Source organism: Ascidiella aspersa, chromosome 3 (genome assembly GCF_963924565.1).
Source record: "Ascidiella aspersa chromosome 3, kaAscAspe10.2, whole genome shotgun sequence".
Taxonomy (NCBI): Eukaryota; Metazoa; Chordata; class Ascidiacea; order Phlebobranchia; family Ascidiidae; genus Ascidiella; species Ascidiella aspersa.
The window spans coordinates 21,020,817-21,039,761 of record NC_139449.1 but is presented as its reverse complement, the minus strand read 5'-3'; the positions used below and the strand labels follow the sequence as shown (position 1 = coordinate 21,039,761).

At 35.7% G+C, this 18,945-nt stretch overlaps 1 protein-coding gene across 1 annotated transcript; it reads right to left on the bottom strand.

Moving 5' to 3' along the window:
• Positions 1–2,020: 2,020 nt before the first annotated feature.
• On the bottom strand, positions 2,021–13,255 carry LOC146160748 (peroxisomal carnitine O-octanoyltransferase-like). Its single transcript, XM_083385474.1, has 12 exons — positions 12,883–13,255; positions 11,844–11,945; positions 11,010–11,143; positions 10,375–10,493; positions 9,466–9,617; positions 8,806–9,035; positions 7,436–7,649; positions 6,389–6,549; positions 5,729–5,826; positions 4,269–4,479; positions 3,057–3,161; positions 2,021–2,218 (listed from the first exon to the last, which is right to left on the bottom strand). Exons 1-12 carry the CDS (start codon positions 12,983–12,985, stop codon positions 2,021–2,023), a joined length of 1,827 nt encoding a protein of 608 aa, XP_083241600.1. The 5' UTR covers positions 12,986–13,255.
• Positions 13,256–18,945: the final 5,690 nt, after the last annotated feature.

Genomic DNA, 18,945 nt, shown 5'->3' with positions numbered 1-18,945 from the left:
TGTTGGAAGTGGCTTGCCTAGTAAAACTATGCACATGCGACTTGCCTTTCATAAAGAGGCCTCTCTAAGTAAAAAAACCTATTGCTCTTACAACACAAAATATTTTACCACCGCAAATTTAAATGCGAATCCTACAGGCAGTGTACACATCTCTGTTAGCACATGTTGTAATTGTTGCACCATTCAAACATATCAACACCAGGTCTAAGCAAATATAATTATACAAGGGCCGCAACAACAAAAAGCTTAAGTTTAACGCATTCTTAACGACGACGTTGCAAAGCTTCGTCATAACATGGCGTCATAAATAAATAAATCTTGCGTTTATTGGATTTAAATTGGCAAAACTTTCAATATAAAACGTGGCTTATTAGGCACATAAACGTGTTTTCATATTGCTCAAAACTACAGATTTAAAGCCTGTTTTAACAGTGATTGCTCGGACCAAGCCATGGTAAAAATTTACCGAGTAAAAGTTTGCAAAAGTATTGCAAACCATAGGCGTTAAACCATTTTAAGTCTTTAGGAGAATGGTAATATTTGCTTTTCAAACACGTAAGCTGGCCAAAAATGCAATAAAATGGCCATAGACATTATCTACGTAAATTCTATTTATCAAATATATGTTTCGATCATTCCCCAAATACTACGCCATATTTGAACCCCTTTCGCATCAAAGTGGGGAGGTTTTCGGCCCATATCTGTTTTTGCTTGCAGAAACAAGTTAAGGAAAATGAAAAACGAAATATGAAATACATAATATAAAATACACAATACAAAATACAAAATACAAAATACAAAATACAAAATACAAAATACAAAATACAAAATACAAAATATTAAAAAATAAAAAGTATAAAATAAAAAAAAATTAAAAATTAAAATTAAAAAATAAATATGAAAAAAAAAATTGAAAAAAAAAAAAATAATCAATAAAATCAATTGAAAAAAAAAATTAAACCAAAATAAAAAGAAACACTAAGCCCTGAAAATATACCCCCTGACAAAATATACAACAACCGCAACCCCGTCTAGTTTTTCTTTAATTTTCATCGTTTGACTATAGTAATGACGTCGTTGGCATAATATCGGACGAATGTAAGTAACGGGTATATATAACTGTATAAAAACAAATATTGGGCATTCCTAAACACAGAAGCGCCGATTAAAAGCAATAAGGGCGTAATTAGGAAACTAAACGCATTTTAAAAATTACAAAATTATAACGACGGATAAAAAACACGTTAAGGAACGCAATTAACCTTTGTTTCAAAACTGCATCAAAAAAGAAAAAAATGGAGGACGTCATAATCTTTAGAGCTTGCCTTAATGTACGGGGATAGGTAAAAGGTTATCTGAAGGGTTAAGGTCTTATTCCGACGTTGTACTGAATTTGGTCCTAATTTGACGTTGATTTTTTTGTAATTTCGGTCCGACCCCGGCCTGTAAAAGTCATCCAACGCAGCAATACTAATCAATGACATTATTGTTGAGGTCCAAACGAAATACGCTCGCTGAACTTGTGACAGAAAGTCATTCATTATTCAAAGCCATATTTAGCTGGAACAATTATAAACTTTATAATGAATTGCAAAGCCAAAGAGGTCGAGTAGATCGACATCATCTTGATTAAGACTCTAACCGAAGATGATACAAGCTGTATAGTGAATATGATACAAATCAATTGAAGCTGATACAAGCTCTAATCGAATCAAGATTATGTCGATCTACTCGACCTTTTATGGCTTTGCAATTCATTAGCAAGCAAAAGATTCGTGCAAACTGCATAATGTACCCAAATTATAAACTTCCTCGTCCATCTGACAGTTGTCGAGCAAACACGTTTATAATAATTGATACCAGCAGCAGCATAATTTCAGCTGTAAATTATAAATTAGTCACCCCTCGAATATCATACAATTACAACAACAACGGATAAAAACACGTTTAGGACTCGAATATATCGTAATTAACCATCATTCGACTGCCAAAAATCTGAAAAAAAAAGCCACCGAGTTCTTTAGAGCTTGCTTTCGTTTATGTGGCGAAACATTTCCAGAACGTCGCACAGCGCCCTTTTCACGTGGTCGGCGAAAACGTGGAGGTTGGTCTCTTTCGAGTGGCGCCAAGAGGTCATTGTCAGTATGATGCTTTCGTCCGCGATGCGATAGAAGACGCCGTAGCCGTCGGCCAGCATCGGTGCAACGACTCCGCTAGACTGCAAGAGCAAAACTTGTAATGAATTTGTTTGTAGTCAATGCGTGTTTAACAGGGTGTCAATGTGACGGACATATGCTGGAGTGAACGAAGGGAATGAAATAAATTACGCCTATATAGTTTAAATAACAAATTGTGGAGTAAACGCCAACATTGGGCATTGAAATTTCACTTTTGATTGAACCGGTCGGTTTTAGCAAGTACTTTGTTGATATCTAATTCTGCATGAATCGAACCGCGAAATAAACGAATTTGTAATAGAAGTGGAGAAAGTTTGTGTGACAAGCACAAGCATTGGCATTGAGATTTGTTCTTAAAAGAATTATTGTCGAGGATGAAAAATAGGACAACTTTTCACGAAAACCGACCCCCAAAAAACAGGTGTTTTTAAAATTAATTGTTTTAAGAGCATAACTTGTAATGAATTCGTTTGCAGTTCGCATTTAACAGGGTTGTCAATGTGACTGGCACAGAATAGAGTTCAAGGGTTCTTTAACTGAGGCAGATGAAACCCTTGGGGTACGTAAACTAGTTTAATGGGGGTCCATGAAGTCCTAATTAAAATATCAATGTATTGTTTAAAAACGGATAAATTTTATAAAAAAAAAGTTTAATATAAATATCCCTTTTTAACCGAAAACAGAAGGTTTCCCAGATCTACTTGCTTTATAATGACTTCTATGGTTCAGAGACCTAAGTAATTCTCCAGTAACTGTTAACATGCCATTCATCGGTTTATTACAATATAAAAAAACATCAAATAGCAAAGGATATCTCCTTTTTTAAAAAGCAAGTATTACGCCTAATAAAACTCGTAAAAGATTCACTCGCTTACTCACGTTGAAAAATCCGACAAAGCTGGTTGAAAGCACGAAGTTCCCGCCGCCACCGCTCTTGGTGTACATCGGATCCCTGAACAGCTCTGGAAGAGGGGTTCCGGTTTTCTGTTAAATAAGGAAGGCACTTTTGAAAACAGGTTTTTCGAATCGCAGCCGTGAAAACCCAAAATCCACCATGTTTAATTCTCGTTAAACATAAAAAAAAACTCTTGTTTCGGATTTTATTTTGGCAAATCAGCAAAACTCGACTTGACTCCCAAAACAAAAGCCTGTTTTTAAGTCTGAAAAGAGACGCGGATTTAAAATGTCTTTCCCGAGCTATCTAAAAGACTAGGCCCAAGTCTAAGATGTTGGCTCTGGCCAATTAGACACTATTTAAGTAAAGCACGTTGACGTAAACCTCCTGAAATTGACGTAAACCTCCTGAAAAAGGTTTTAAAACAGTGTTTTCGAATTGAAGCCGCCACAACGAACAATCCACCATGTTTAATCGTCGTTTAAAACAAAACTAGATTTTATTTCTTGAGTGTTAAGACCAGATGCAAATCAGCTAAAATCGACATGACGGTAGTACCCCAAAACTAACGCCTGTTTAAGCCTGAAAACAAATGCAAATTTAAAATGTCTTTCCTGAACTATAAGATTTAGTGTCGGGGTCTTGGTGTAAAAAACTGGGCTATAGTCTAAGATGTTGTTTCTAGACACCGCTTAAGGAAAGCGCGATGACGCAGAATTGCTGGAAAAAGGCTGTTCTGTTTTACAGTATGCCGTAAATGTGGGTTGTATTAAGTTATATTGAACAAGTTCTCCAAAACAGAGATTAACAAGTTCTCCCAAACACGATCGTTCTGGTAATGTATCTGGTCAGGCTTTTAAACTTTTGCCCTATCGTGAGGCCCTTATCATAATAATCTTAAGGTGACTTTTTATAAAAGTGTATTAAGTTTTCAATATTCATTCTATTGACAATAAAGGTACGTCTAGATTTGCGGTTAGTTGACAAATTGCCAAAAAAAATCACAAAAAGAGAAAAATTGCCGCAAAAAGATTAATTTATTGTACCAGCATACCCACTTACTGCATTTTTTTATTTATTTTAGGTAAAAACATAGGCTTGTTAGAGTTTGTAGTTTTTTTGTTTTTTTGAGGTAAATTTGGCTTTTTTATTTCAGCCTACTGTCAACCCTGCTTAAAATTAGCAGACGGTCTCACCTCGGCGGCAATAGATAGGCCGAAGAGATGCCGATCGCATCCCCGATTGTTCCTACACTCGTCCATGAGGTAGGCAAACTTGTCAGAGGCCGCTTTGAGCAGCGAGCAAGTGTTGGAGTCAGGCTTGCCACCGGCGTCAATGGCCGCCCTACAGAAGGCCACCGTCTCGGGCGTGCAAGTCCGGCAGGTCTCGGTACGGCCGTGGTAAAATCTAGAAAGAAGAAGTTACGTTTCTGTTAGAGTTTTGCAGTGTTGTAATGACTTAAGTCAATTACAAACTTAAGTCAGTGTTTTCAAATGACTTGACTTTACTTAAATTCGTTTGGGCAAAATGACTTGACTTGACTTAAGTCTTTCCAACTAATGATTTGACCTAAGTGCACTTAAATTACTGTTTTCAAATGACTTGACTTGACTTGAGTCTTTTGGGCAAAATGACTTGGGTTGAAAAGAATGACTAAACTTGACTTAAGTCTTCCAACAAATGACTTGACTTGACTTGACTTAACTGTTTTGAACAAATGACTTGGGTTAGAAAGAATGACTTTACTTGACTTAAGCCTTTCCAACTAATGACTTGACTTGACTAAGTCTTCCAACTACTTACTTGAATTGACTCTTTGGACAAATGACTTTGGTTAAAATGAAGTGTTTTCCACTTTTTTATACAATTGAGCTATTTATCCTAATTTTATTGCATAAAATACTTTGCTTGCTATAGGTTGCGTTTTTCTTATTTTTAATTAGGTTTTTGTTAATTATCGTACAACATTTAACAATTCAAATTGTTCAACGTTTCTTTTTTATGACAAGGACGTGACTCGAAAATGACTTGCTTAAATTATGACTTCACTTGACTTGGGCAATTGATGACTTTGACTGGGATTTATTCAAAAAGAATTGACTTTGACTTTATTTTACAAATGACTTGACTGGGAATTCGTTTTAAAATAACTTGTTTACAACACTGTTTTTTTTTGCTCGTGAGAAATGGTACAAAAATATTTCGTGCAGGCGTTCAATTTTTTTCAAGCCAAATCTGGTAATAGGATCGAATGTATTTTTATCTTGTAATTATAGTATCGTTTATGTTTTAACCTGCCTTCTATTTAATAAACAGTCTGAGATTAAACATAAACAACAGAGATAGCATCAATATTTACTTCTTTCAATAATGCAGGAAGCAACTAGTTCCGAAAGTCTTTGTATATATGTTTTCTTTTTTCAGTACATTTTCAGTTTCGGTAAATATGATTGCACCTAAGGTAAAAAATCGCGGTGAAATACAGCATTAAAGCGATTTAGCTTGTTTAGGAGAGAATTGGTGATTAAAACATATTTGCGAGAACTAAAATTCGGTTTCTGCAAACAAACATCAATGAAAGGACAACTTTGGCCAAAAAACGAAAAAACACCTTTTTAAGAGCGCACGCGGTTCTAATGAAGAAAATTACACTTACTGCCTGGTGGTGGCGGTTTCGTATGTCGGAGCTGGTTTTCCGTGCATCGTCATGTACGCCAGCTGGAAACTGATTTGCATAATGGCGTCGGGGTATATCTGTGGATGCAAAGTAAGTTTAAAATTGTCGCACAACCGGAAGTGTAGGCTTCGCTCCGTTTAATTCGGGGGAACCTTTATATCATGGTGCCCTTACTTCTCACGTTTCTTAAAAAATACGCCCAAGGAATGTCTCTGAAGTCCTTATGAAAAGCGCAGATTCGAGTGACGAAAACAAACTGTTTGTGACTCATCAGGGGGGGGCCCCGTTAAAAAACATGCTAACTTGTTTTAAAAAAAATCCAATGTACTGCTCTAGAGCAGATATTTTAATTTGAAAAGATAAACAAAGCAAAGCATTTTTTAATAGAATGAATGCGCAGCAGCATTAGCGCAAAGCAAATGGTTAGATGTGAAAGGATTTAAAAGGCAAAATTACGTAAGCCAATACAGTTCGAAAGCGAATTTAACAAGTTTCGTTTAAACACGACAATCTATTTCTGCCCTGTGCCCTGGCCATGTCTATAAGGGACTTTTATACTTAGATAAATGGGCATGTTTAGGACATCCCATGCATAGTTCACAAACATTGGCTTAAAATGGTAATTAGCGAAAAAATTACCTTAAGTCGTTTCATCTCTTTTTTGCCAAACTTGGGTAAATCGAAGTGGGTTAACCACAGGTCGTCAGTAAACTTCGCAGTCACTTTTTTTCCCTCTTCGATCGATGCGGCGATTTTCTCATCGACAACGAATTCCATCTCTTCGATTTTGCTGATTTCGTCTGAAACATAATTTGAACCAATGGAGTGTACGGGTCTGAATTAGCTGAGTTTTGGACTCACATGAAATTACTTTGCAGTGACCACATTTTTGAAATTATCGTAATGAAATCTTTTTAACGAAGTACAACTCTGAGGTAGAAATGCCCAGCAAAAGACTTCCGGATATTCATTAGAATCAATTAATTAATTGATTAATTATCTGCTCTGTTGTCAATAATTTAAAGTGCGTGTTTCTAGTATAATTTTATTACATCGCACATGCCAAACCAGCGATCCAGAATATTATCAGGAGGCCCTACTTTATGTTGCAACCTCCACGTTAGAAACACTGCTTTAGCGACCACCGTTCCAGTCAAAACATCAACATTTCGGCCTTCAAAAATAGAAATCTGCCAGGCAACATATCAATAGATAGAAATCGCTCTTCTGATGTAAACGTAGTATAAACCATAATTTAACCCAGTGGTTCCCAACCTTTCATGGCTTGCGGCACCCCTCAGAAATAATAAATAGATTTTGCGACAACCCAACAAGATTTTTGCGACACCCCTACAAGTTTTTTCCGTAGGTAAATCACTAGAACGTCACAATAAACGGAACTGGAACAACACACATCAACCTGCACAACATAGGAAGTTTTAATTGGATTTATTCCACTTTAATCTTACACAAAAAGTTGTAAGGCAAAAATCACATTCTGAAAGATTCTTAAATATCTCTCGGCACCCTTGGGGATTACAAATAACACCCCAGGGTGCCGCGGCAACCCGGTTGAGAACCACTGATTTAACCCTTATAAGGTCAGATGGTATCTGCTGCCGAAACGTCGGTTTTATGCTTAGAGCGATTTCGATCTATTTTAGTCTTATGTGCGAAACAACTCACCGGCGTCTTTCGATCCCGTCCACTTTCCCTTGCATTTCTTCATCACGAAGGTGGCGAATTCCATGTACATGACCATCACCATGCCGTCCATGGCCGAGTGCGCGCAGCAGGCGCCCATCACTCCGTTGCGCGAAATCACCTCGTTGAACGACTTGTCCCGCCAGCGCTGCGCCGGGTCGCCGGTCACAACGTGAAAAAGGAGTTCGGCGCTCGTCTGCGAATCGAAATTGAAGCTATACAGAAAATCCAAGACTGCGAAATGATGGTTTACCTTGTTCTCCGCATCAACACCTGGGTACGGGGCTAGGGAGATAAAGGGTTTAATAGTTTAACTTCACTCGACATTTCAGTGTTTCGACTTGAACCTTTAGAAGCGACTTTGTAAATTTAGTTTTAAATAGAATATGTTGTGTTGTAATTAGAATGAAATCATACAGGGTCTTGTATGTAACCAGAATGTTTTCTTGAGATGTAAAAATCAACAACTTTTCGTGTATTATCCGGGAGAAAATATTATTATTGTTGTTTTCTTTTAAGTTACAAGTCGCACACTGGCTTGAAATCGATCTATTTGCAAATGGGCTTACAATTTTTTAACTATTAGTTCACTTTATACAAATAAAAACGTCTGATAGCGTCTTACAAACACCAAATAACGCATGCATCATATTCTGTATATTAGCTTTTCCCGTTAAACGCAAAAACATTGTTTTTGGTTTTCGATCACATAGCACCCATAAAGTTTTCGTGCTATGTTTTTTTTCGCGGACTTACTGCTAAGCCTTGGTGACCCAATTCTCTTATCTGAACTTTTTGCAAGCGAACTAAAAATATGACATCAGCATAAACAAGTTCGAATTTAATTGACACAAGCCATCTCGTCGCATTGTTTCCGTTATGTTTCAAATATTGGACAATTCCTTACAAATATAAAAAAGTAGTGCAGTCGGCCACCCCTAAGACAATGTATGGCCGTTTCGTAAACTCTGCTGCGCCAAACCTGCGAAAAAATCCTACTGAAGCTATGCATCCCAAGTGTAACCCCGTGCTTTGTATCAGGGCTGCGGAGTCGATTCGGTTTATTATACTGGAGTAAGACCACGTAAAACTACCAGAGTCCCGAGTCCGACGTGCGTATTTACATTACCAAATTTTGAAACTGATATGGCAGCCAAATGTAAAATAGCATATGGTGGATATTTTCCAACCATGTGTGAGTAAATGAATTATATGGGGCCCCTAAGTGTGGATTACTGAATATCCACAGTACAGGCTGTTCAAACTAAGGCAGACTCGGCACTCGACAAAATCGCACAGCAAAGCCTAAAAGAATATTTTTAACCGACTCAGCAGTCGTGCTTTCTACCCACATCTGCTCTGGTGTCATCCAACGAAAAAACTCCGATCGCACTCTCGGCGGCTTTCAAATTCTCAGCGTTCGATTCGCTGATGAGCGTCAAGTGATTTCTGGCGTCGGCCCACGAATCGCGATCCAGCGAAGTCAGGGCTGCGATTCCCGGGGCTTTTTTATTCTCGGCGTCGCAAAACTTGATTACCGACCTCAGAGCCTTTTCGTTTTGCGGTGGGGTGTAAGGTCGACCTTCAGGGAAAAGCAAAATATTAAGTTTGGATTTTTTGGTGACAAGGCAGTATGACAAAGTCGTACGTTTTTCAAACCATAATATATGTTATTTTTACCTATAACTTTACTAGACAATTATTGTTGTTTAACTATTACACAAGGTGAACCAATGAGTAAATTTACTTCTCATTTTTAAAACTTTTGAAACGCCAATAAATTTTGCAAACAATACAGGTTCACTATACGTAAACTGTGGGCAAAAAATGCTTTCCATATAATGATTACTCGGCAAGTGTAGTAGGGAAAAAGATTTTACTGTATAAGATTCTGATCAGCCAACATAATCAATAGAGAAAGTTGCAGAAGGTCGCCATAATTGATGTTATATTTTTATTTTCCTAAATAATAAATTTGGGTACTGTAGTTAACAAACAATTTGTTCACTTGCCATGCTTAGGACTGTAGATGTCCAGTTTGAAAAGGCGGCCCTTATAAAGTAAAATGACGTGCAGAGGAACAGAACCCTCACTGACGGTTTTAAAATAACAGTCCAACTGATCTCTGCCTTTGTGAGGGGTTTGACAGGAACTGAATGCTGTCCTGCAAATAACATTCAAGTTTTCATCAAATAGCATTCAAGGCAGTTGAAGACTGAGCAGTACAGTGAAGATTTTGACCATAAAAGAATTGGCACATTACAATTTAAAAGAAAACTTATTCAGATTCGGATACCCTTTCAGCAGCAAATTCTGAAAAACATTTTATATTGAATACACAAATTTTGATTCATTTACATACTTCCAGAAGGCCATCTTAATAGAGCATGTATTGCTTATATAAGCGATTTTTGTTAAACGAAAAAAGTTAGCTTAAAATAGTACATGCTTTTCAACTGAAACGTTTGATTAACCTAATAAAGTCTTAACATTGAGAAAATGTATCAAATATTAAGAATTTGTAAATTAATTCACAAATAAGAATGAATTAACAGTGCATCAAAAGAACGTTTACATGTGGCACAGTAATTAAATTATTAGGCTAGTTGAAGAAGAAATACTGAAAGAAAAAACGTTGAAGAACTGGTTAGAAGGTTTTGCTGATAAGTATCCAACAGCAGTATATATTACCTTTTGATACTAGAATATAATGATATAGGACATATGCTGATATTCTGAACAACTGGTGATGACTCAAAACGCATAGCGTTGTACATTTATTTCTAGAAACTTTAATAATTATATAGATTTGAATAATTATATAGAAGTATGCTTTTTTTAGGTGTATATACATATATGTTTTAACCCAACAAAATACATTCTGGTAAATTAACAACAAAATCATAAATTTAAAATGTTACCTAAATTGATCCATAGCAAAAGTTACACCACTGTTACTTTTGTTAACTTCTATTTTCTCGTTTCTCAGAAGATAGTAGAATTGAGCAAGGTTGTACATGCTCATTGCCATTCTCTCAACCTAAAATAAAAAATTAAAGGTATTGTAATTATATCACATGTCCAAATATATATATAATATATATATGGTTTAATCAAAAACATTAAGCAATTTACAGATTTATCAAGGATTAATCCAATAAATAGAAAATAAACTGTTTTTATGATTGTGCAAAGATTCTTTATAAAAAAATCGCTGATGTATTTTATGGTACCCATTGGATTTTCTGTAATAAAACTCCATGTTTTTTATTTAAACTCGTTGTAATTTTGAATATGTCATGGATAATTTTTGTGGTAACGTTTAAAAATTGTGAACAAGCTGCAAACTCGAGTGAAATAGCAACATCGTAATTTCAATGCTTGAATGTTGGCATAAAATAAAATATAAACCAAACTAATAATGGCAATCTGAGTTTAATTCTATGGCAAGATGCCACTATCTACCAATTTTACTATACATCACATTAATAACTACTTTCAAGAACGATCTGTTAGGACATCTATCTAATAAACTACAGCAGCTAATAATCATTGCCTGTGTATTATCTTGCGGTGGCCAAAACTGGTCAGGAAAAGATGAAGTTCCAGTAAAATTCAAATAAGGAAGAGGCATTCGCAGGTCTAAATAACCTCTGTCCAGCCACCATTTTTCTATCCAGTTTTTATGTTCTATAAAACACAGTTATATAAACATAAATGTATATTTTGTTCCAAAATTGCAACATGAAAAAGGTATAATTTTCCTTATAGCTAGATGTTATATTTACACAAAATTTATTCTATACAAATATTTAGGGAAATCATAAAGAATATATATACTTTCAACAGATAGAAGTTTAGAATTTTATTAAGTCATTAGAATCTGTTTCTATTCCCTTATGTGCAAATTGTCTGTAATAGACTTAAGTATTTTTTTAGGCTTTGCTGTTATTTCTATGTGTGCATACTGTCTATAGTTAATGCATTGTTATAAAGTCAATTTTAAAGTATTTACGACCCATTCAAGTGATTTGCAAAATACCTTAAGTTCAAGTGAAGTATTTTGTCTAAAAGACTGAAGTCAAGTAAAGTCAATTTGGTCAAAATACTTATGTAAGTCGAGTAATTTAAAAAAAACAGTGACTTAAGTCATTGACATAATTCCACACAAATCTGATAGTTAATCAGTATTTTTTCATGTCATTGTATTACTAGTATGTACTAAAAGACCAGAAATCTTAAAAACTTTGTGGTTAATGAGCAGTTTTGTTAGCAATGGTTTCAATAACTTATTTTTCTATATTAGTCAGAAAGAAATATGCATACTTTTTGCCTTATCTATGCTGGCTTCACAAGAAATAAATAATACCACTACAGATAGGCTACTTACCCTTTTCCCAAACTTTTAAGTAGTTTTGAAGCTTAGGAGCCTCATTTTCAAGAAATTGCTTACACAATGCTTTAGTGTTTTCATATTCAGCTTCACTGGCAACTAAAAAATGACAATTAAATGAGTCGTATCAAGTTCCTGTAGAAATATGGTTCATATAACTCTTTAGTCATGCTACCTAAAACTTTAAATAAAAATATATTATTCAAACTTTAAAAAATATATTATTCAAACATCTATATATGCAAGTCTGAAAAGTATGGCAGATTTCGACAAGATCTCGCGGGTGCACGGCCGAAAAAATCTGGGTGACCGGGTGCAACAAAGGTAAAAAAGTGCACCTCGGGTGCACTTTATGATTTTCCAATGCACTGCGTATAGCATACATTGCACTGTAAATGTATGCCGCACAAGCTTTTTACATAATGGGGTTGCAGTTTAGATATTTTTCGGGGTGCACTTTTAAGATAATATTTAGATATTTTTCGGGGTGCACTTTAAAGGTTGAAAAAAACGGCGCTCTTTCACTATTGTACGTAAAAATTAAAAAAAAAAAATTGTCTTCAAATGCCGCATACCATAACACAAATTGTTTGGGTTAGGGTGCGGGTTAGCGTTTGGTTGAGGGTGGGTCAAGTTATTATTAATAATAAACATAATATTACTTGAACCACCCTCACCCAAACGCTAACCCGCACCCTAACCCAAAAAATATGCGTTGTGGTATGCGGTATTATTATTATTTTTTATTGCATCACTTTTCACGTACAATAGTGAAAGAGCGCCAAAAAAACTCGCGGGTGCACTTGCCATACTTTCCACAGTGGTATATATGAAACAACTTCCCTAAATGAAAATAGTGTGAATGTAAGAAACTAAAAACTTGTCATTATATGTCCACTACATAATACAATTAAAACCACTTTAGAATGCTAGCAAAGTATATTTGAGTTCACGTGATGGTATTTTACTATAAAACTCAGAAACTGTACAGTATTGACAACAACAAAAACTATTTCAATAAATATTAATTACTTACCAGCATAAACCGAATCCAAGTACTTATCAATAGTGTTCTTCAATTCAGGGACCTTCAAAGGTGGCAAAGTTTCATCGTAACAAAAGGTTCTTTCTCGAGACATAACGCCGAAATGCCGAATGCTGACAACCTTTTTTGAAAAATATGTACAACAGTGCAAACGTTCTGTATTGCAACATCTTATAGTTTTGCTAGTTAACTGACCAGACTACTCTGCATAAAGCAGCTCGCATAGTCGAAATTCAACTTTACAGACAGGTTGCACAGCGAATGTTTAATTAGGGCTGCAGCAATCAGCTAACCGTCTTCGGCAAACAATAGAGCTCAGACCTCAGACCGTTCAAAGTGCAACGAAATTTACTATCATTTTATTTAAGCGATTAGTCGTTTTCACAGAATGAAAGCGTAGGAAAAACAATCGTACCGTACCACTACAATTTAATCGCAATAAAAACAGACTTTACTCATACCAACGACATAAAAACAGTTATAAGCCGTTGCTCATACATTGAAAAATCGTCTTTTTAAAATCTAGGGAGTTTTTGAAAAAAATCCCTAAAATGATTTTCTGTTTTGATTTAACCAGCGACATATAAACAAAACAATATATGTGGGCTATATATTATGTCATTGATTTAACTTGGGTTTGTTTTTCTGAAAAATATTTTACAGTAGAGTAATCTATATTTCTTTAAATAATAATTAGAATAGCCTTGATTTTCAAGAATGAATAATAGGCCTATGTTACTACCGGTACCGTACTTAAAAATGTATTTACAGTGTGAAATTAGTTATTAAGCGGATCTATTAGGCTAACGACTTTATTATTTGGCACTGCATATTAACAGTAAACTGTGTTAGCACTATTGATGTTATTCCTTAGGTGGGCCTATAATCCTGCCTAACTTGCCCTGACGGTGAACTCTGCACTAAACGAATTGCATCAAAGTGCACCGTTCTGTAAAAAAAAGTAGGCTAAAATTCAAGCAAAGCTGTTTCAATAAACCGACAAAAGAATGGTATGGTAAGTTAGGAAATTTGATCCATGTTAGTTTAATGGACAAAAAATATTTTCCAGTCATAAACCGACACCCGTGAAATTTGACGTTAACTGAAATAGCCGGTATACTACTTACAGTAAAAGTTACAGCTTATCACGATGGAAATCCAGAAAATATCCTGGAGTGGTACATAATAAAACCAGTAGATAGGCCGTATATAGACTTGATAAATGTAGGTAATATATGAGGGTAGTCAATCATAACGCTGGAAACACAAGGGCAACAGCATCCGGCCGTAATAAATTGACACAACAGTGCCGTACAACATTTTTTTCTAAGAACGATAAAGGCGATTTTGTAACAGTAAATTGACCATAAATTTGTTCTAGTTCTTTTTTGGTTTCCTATGGTTTCCTATGGTTTCCTATGGTTTCCTATGGTTTCCTATGGTTTCCTATGGTTTCCTATGGTTTCCTGGTATGTTTCAGACCGATTTTTGTCCGAAGCTTTATAGAAAAAGTAGACATCGCAGAACCTTCAAATTTTCAGACATGGCGTAGAGTGGTATGTAGGTGCTTTGTAAAAGTTTATGAGGCTGCACCCCCAGGGGCCTTTGCTTGGGGGTAAAAACCGGAAATATTGCGTTTTAGCACTTTGTAGCTAACGACTGCTACCTAGCAGCAGAAAAACTTTCATACAGAATTCGTTCATATTCGCATGCTTTGTCCAGCTTGTGAAGTGACGAAGCGACTTACCGCCTGCTGCACTTTATTGTCCAGCGCGTGAGACTTTCATTGTGCGAAGTGGCACGTCCAAAACTGGGCTCGTGCATTCCAACATCAAGCCTAAACATCTAGCAAAACTTTCGATTTAATAGTTTGCGTATTGAGCACATAATAGTGTTTTTCATATTGTTTGAAACTACAGATTTAAAGCCTGTTTTAACAGTGATTGCTCGGACCAAGCCATGGTAAAAAATTACGGAGCAAAAGTTTGCAAAAGTATAGCAAACCATAGGCGTTAAACCATTTTTAGTCTTTAAGAGAATGATAATATTTGATTTTCAAACACGTAAGCTGGTCAAAATGTAATAAAATGGCCATACGCATTATCTACGTAAATTCTATTTGTCAAATATATGTTTCGATCATTCCCCAAAATCTACGCCATATTTGAACCCCTTTCGCATCAAAGGCATAAGTTAAGTGGGAAAGTTTTCGGCCCATATCTGTTTTTGCATGCAGAAACAAGTTAAGGAAAATGAAACACAAAATATATAATATAAAGTACACAATACAAATATTAAAAAAAAAATTAAAATAAAGTAAAAATTGAAAATAAACACCAAGCCCTGAAAATATACCCCCTGACAAAATATACAACAACCGCACCCCCGTCTAGTTCTTTATTGGTTTCCTTTGGTTTCCTATGGTTTCCTATGGTATGTTTCAGACCGATTTTTGTCCGAAGCTTTATAGAAAAAGTAGACATCGTAGAACCTTCAAATTTTCAGACTATTTTTTTTTTTTTTTTTTTTTGGCGTAAAGTGGTATGTAGGTGCTTTGTAAAAGTTTATGAAGCTGCACCCCCAGGGGCCTTTGCTTGGGGGGGTACAAACCTGAAATATTGCGTTTCAGCACTTTGTAGTTAACGACTGCCAAGAAAAACTTTCATACAGAATTCGTTCATATTCGCTTGCTTTGTCCAGCTTGTGAAGTGACGAAGCGACTCACCGCCTGCTGCGCTTTATTGTCCCGCGCGTGAGACTTTCATTGTGCGAAGTGGCACGTCCTAAACTGGGCTCGTGCGACTTGCATTTTAAAACGAGGCTTCTCTTTAGTAAAATTACTTAATGCTGTTAAGAAACAACTTATTTTACCGCCGCAAATTTAAATGCGAAATCTGGTGGCAACTCTAATCCAACATATCAACACCAGGCCTACACAACTTAAAATTGTGTGTTGATATGTTGGATTGGAGTAACATACTATACAGGTGCAAATAGCAAATATTCTCCAAATACGATTTTTCCAATATTCTCCAAATCGTATTTCATCGTATTGTCGCGGTAATACACAAAGAGGTAAGGCCGTGAATAAAGTTTCACCCACCGTACAATTAACGGAGGGAAGCATTGTGAGTAGAGATGTTCAAAGCAGAATATCGGCGACTCATTTATAATGCTTGCTTTCAATGCGGCGTTAGTTTTTTTTTTCGGGCGACCAATTACTTCGCGATAATCTTCGCCTAATAATTAAGTGTCAGTAGGGTGTATTTACGGCCGCAAGTTTAAATGCGAAGTCTTAAGGCAGTCTACGCCTCTCTGTTAGCACCTGTCGTGCATCTTGCTCCAACCAGCATACTACCAACATCAGGCCTAAACATCTAGCAAAACTTTCGATTTAATAGTTTGCGTATTGAGAACATAATAGTGTTTTTCATATTGTTTAAAACTACAGATTTAAAGCCTGTTTTAACAGTGATTGCTCGACCCAAGCCATGGTAAAAAATTACCGAGTAAAAGTTTGCAAAAGTATAGCAAACCATAGGCGTTAAACCATTTTTAGTCTTTAAGAGAATAATAATATTTGCTTTTCAAACACGTAAGCTGGTCAAAATTTAATAAAATGACCATACGTATTATCTACGTAAATTCTATTTATCAAATATATGTTTCGATCATTCCCCAAATTCTACGCCATATTTGAACCCCTTTCGCATCAAAGGCATAAGTTAAGTGGGGAAGTTTTCGACCCACATCTTAAGGAAAATAAAAAACAAAATATATAATATAAAGTACACAATACAAAATATTAAAAAAAAAAAATAAATAAAAAAAAATAAAAAATTAAAGTAAAAATTGAAAATAAACACTAGTAAGTAAGTAAGTAATGTTTATTTTTCCGTTAGCGCTTAAATTAAAATACTCAAGTAAGCTATAACAAAAAACAAATTCACGCGCGATACGGCCGGAGCAGCGAAGGGTCCAACGGACCTTCCAGTCAGCTGCACGGTAAAGGTAAAGGTAAAATTAAATTAACTTAAAATAAGGCAAAACTTTTTAACAAATATATAAATAGAGCACATAAAAATGTGAAAACAGTACATGCGTTTATACGTATGAAAATAACAACGAACGTTGTGAACATAACAACTCAGCAACACGAGGTTTGAGAGACAAGGTCCAGAAGCATAACAATAAATCGAAGCAATCAATGGCTATCATAAGCAGGAAAAAAGACAAGAAATCAGTGGCGGCTTATCAGTTGTCTTACAGGCAACAATAATGATTAGTCTTGTCATATAAAAAAAGTGGACGCATCAAGAAAAGTAGACCGGCAGTAAACGGAGAGAGTAATTAAATCAGCTGATGTTTACAAACAAATATAACACGTGCGAATATTGACCACCTCTTAAACTTCCATTTATGAACTCATGGCATATTTTTCAAGGTAATATTTTTTCAATTTACGTTTGAAGCTCCACGTATTACAAGTTTTAATTTCATCAGGTAATTCATTCCAGGTTTTAACTCCTTTGAACCGTAGTGATTGTTGCGATCTCATGCTTTTTGCCTTTGGTAAACAATAGTTGTTACCAGTGGCAAATCTAGTTTGGTGAGTATGAGTTATTACGTTGAAATTATTGTTGAATGTCCTGGGCAAATCATTCTGATAATATTTGTGGACAAATTTGGCAATTTGAGTAAGTAGGACGCTAAGCCCTGAAAAATACCCCCTGACAAAATATACAACAACCGCACCCCCGTCTAGTTTTAAAATGCTTTTCGTTGCGCTAATTTGCTTTTTTAACTTACTGGTTGATATTGTGTACCATTTTTATTAACCGTAACATTACGGTCTCAAGATCAACCACTGGTTAACGAACTTTGCAAGTTTTCATCGTCCCAAAATAAATTAATGAGAATTGCTATGATTTACTAATATTTTAAATGTACACAAAATGTTTTGAGCAACCCAAAACACACAAATTCTTTCCGCACGGTAACTGTTTATTATATGTTTTCAGAAGCCCGGCATTTCGTTTAAAATCGCCGCAAAATGTGCTCAGCCGCGGAAAGTCGCCCAAACAAACACGCAGAACTTCCGTCGCGCGAACGGTTTTAGGTATATTTAAGAAATCATGTTTTTACAGCCGCGCAAATTTCAACATAAGTTTTATTACACATACTGTCAGGTCGCTTATAGATTTATTGTACATTCACATAATTCAGCATAGTTCGCTGTCAATAAAATAGCTTGCAGCGCAGTAAAAACATGTGTTGCCAGTAAGGAGTACATCTTTTTTTGACTGGCTTTCAATAGAATTCGGATATGACTAACATTGCAGTAAAAGCGAATGCGTTGGGGATTAACTCGCCAGTTAACGAGCAGGGTGCATGGGAAAGGAAATACGCTACGGCTAGAACGTTTACAGACCCTTAGCACGCACAACGAACACATTAAATAACAAATACAGACGCTGGGTCCTCTACAATTCATATCATTTAAAAATAGGCAAATGGCAAAAGTAAAACTGGTTCGAATTTTTACTAACTTCATACTATTGGAACGTAGTATAGATGTATACCTAAGGTGCACCCATTAGAAAATATTTAAAGCCTGGCTTGCTTTCGAAATAACTAAAGAAAAGCTCATTTCTTCAGGCCTACTTTTTAGTCTCCTGGTGAGATAAACATAAAGCTATTACCGATTGAGGGAGGTGTTTAAACCTACAGTTTGTTGAAAGCTATATTACTTGCAAGTTATCAACGTCACGCATTCCGCGGTTCTTTTTTTCACCCGCAGTCAATTTTAGGTCGTAAAATCTTTTAAGTAACAATAAACATTTGTAACAAAACAAGTAACAACAAGATTGATTGCCAGTGGTCTTAATATAAATATTGCTGCGAAGCAAACCTATAACTTGTCTTTATAATTAAAAAATATTTAACAATTTTTTCTTGCACCCCTCTGTACGCCTCTCATTGGGGACAAAACTCAATAGTGTGACGTAATCGATTTAGTTCTTTACAGCTATATACTCGAACCTAGCGGCAGAA

Bases quoted from the DNA above. Each gene is read 5' to 3' on its own strand.
- LOC146160748 (XM_083385474.1), bottom strand. From the start codon at position 12,985: ATGTCTCGAGAAAGAACCTTTTGTTACGATGAAACTTTGCCACCTTTG. The intron at 4,480-5,728 runs GTAAGTGTAATT...TCTTCTTTCTAG, and splicing joins GAAACCGCCACCACCAGGCA to ATTTTACCACGGCCGTACCG. The intron at 2,219-3,056 runs GTGAGTAAGCGA...TTGCTCTTGCAG, and splicing joins GCTTTGTCGGATTTTTCAAC to TCTAGCGGAGTCGTTGCACC.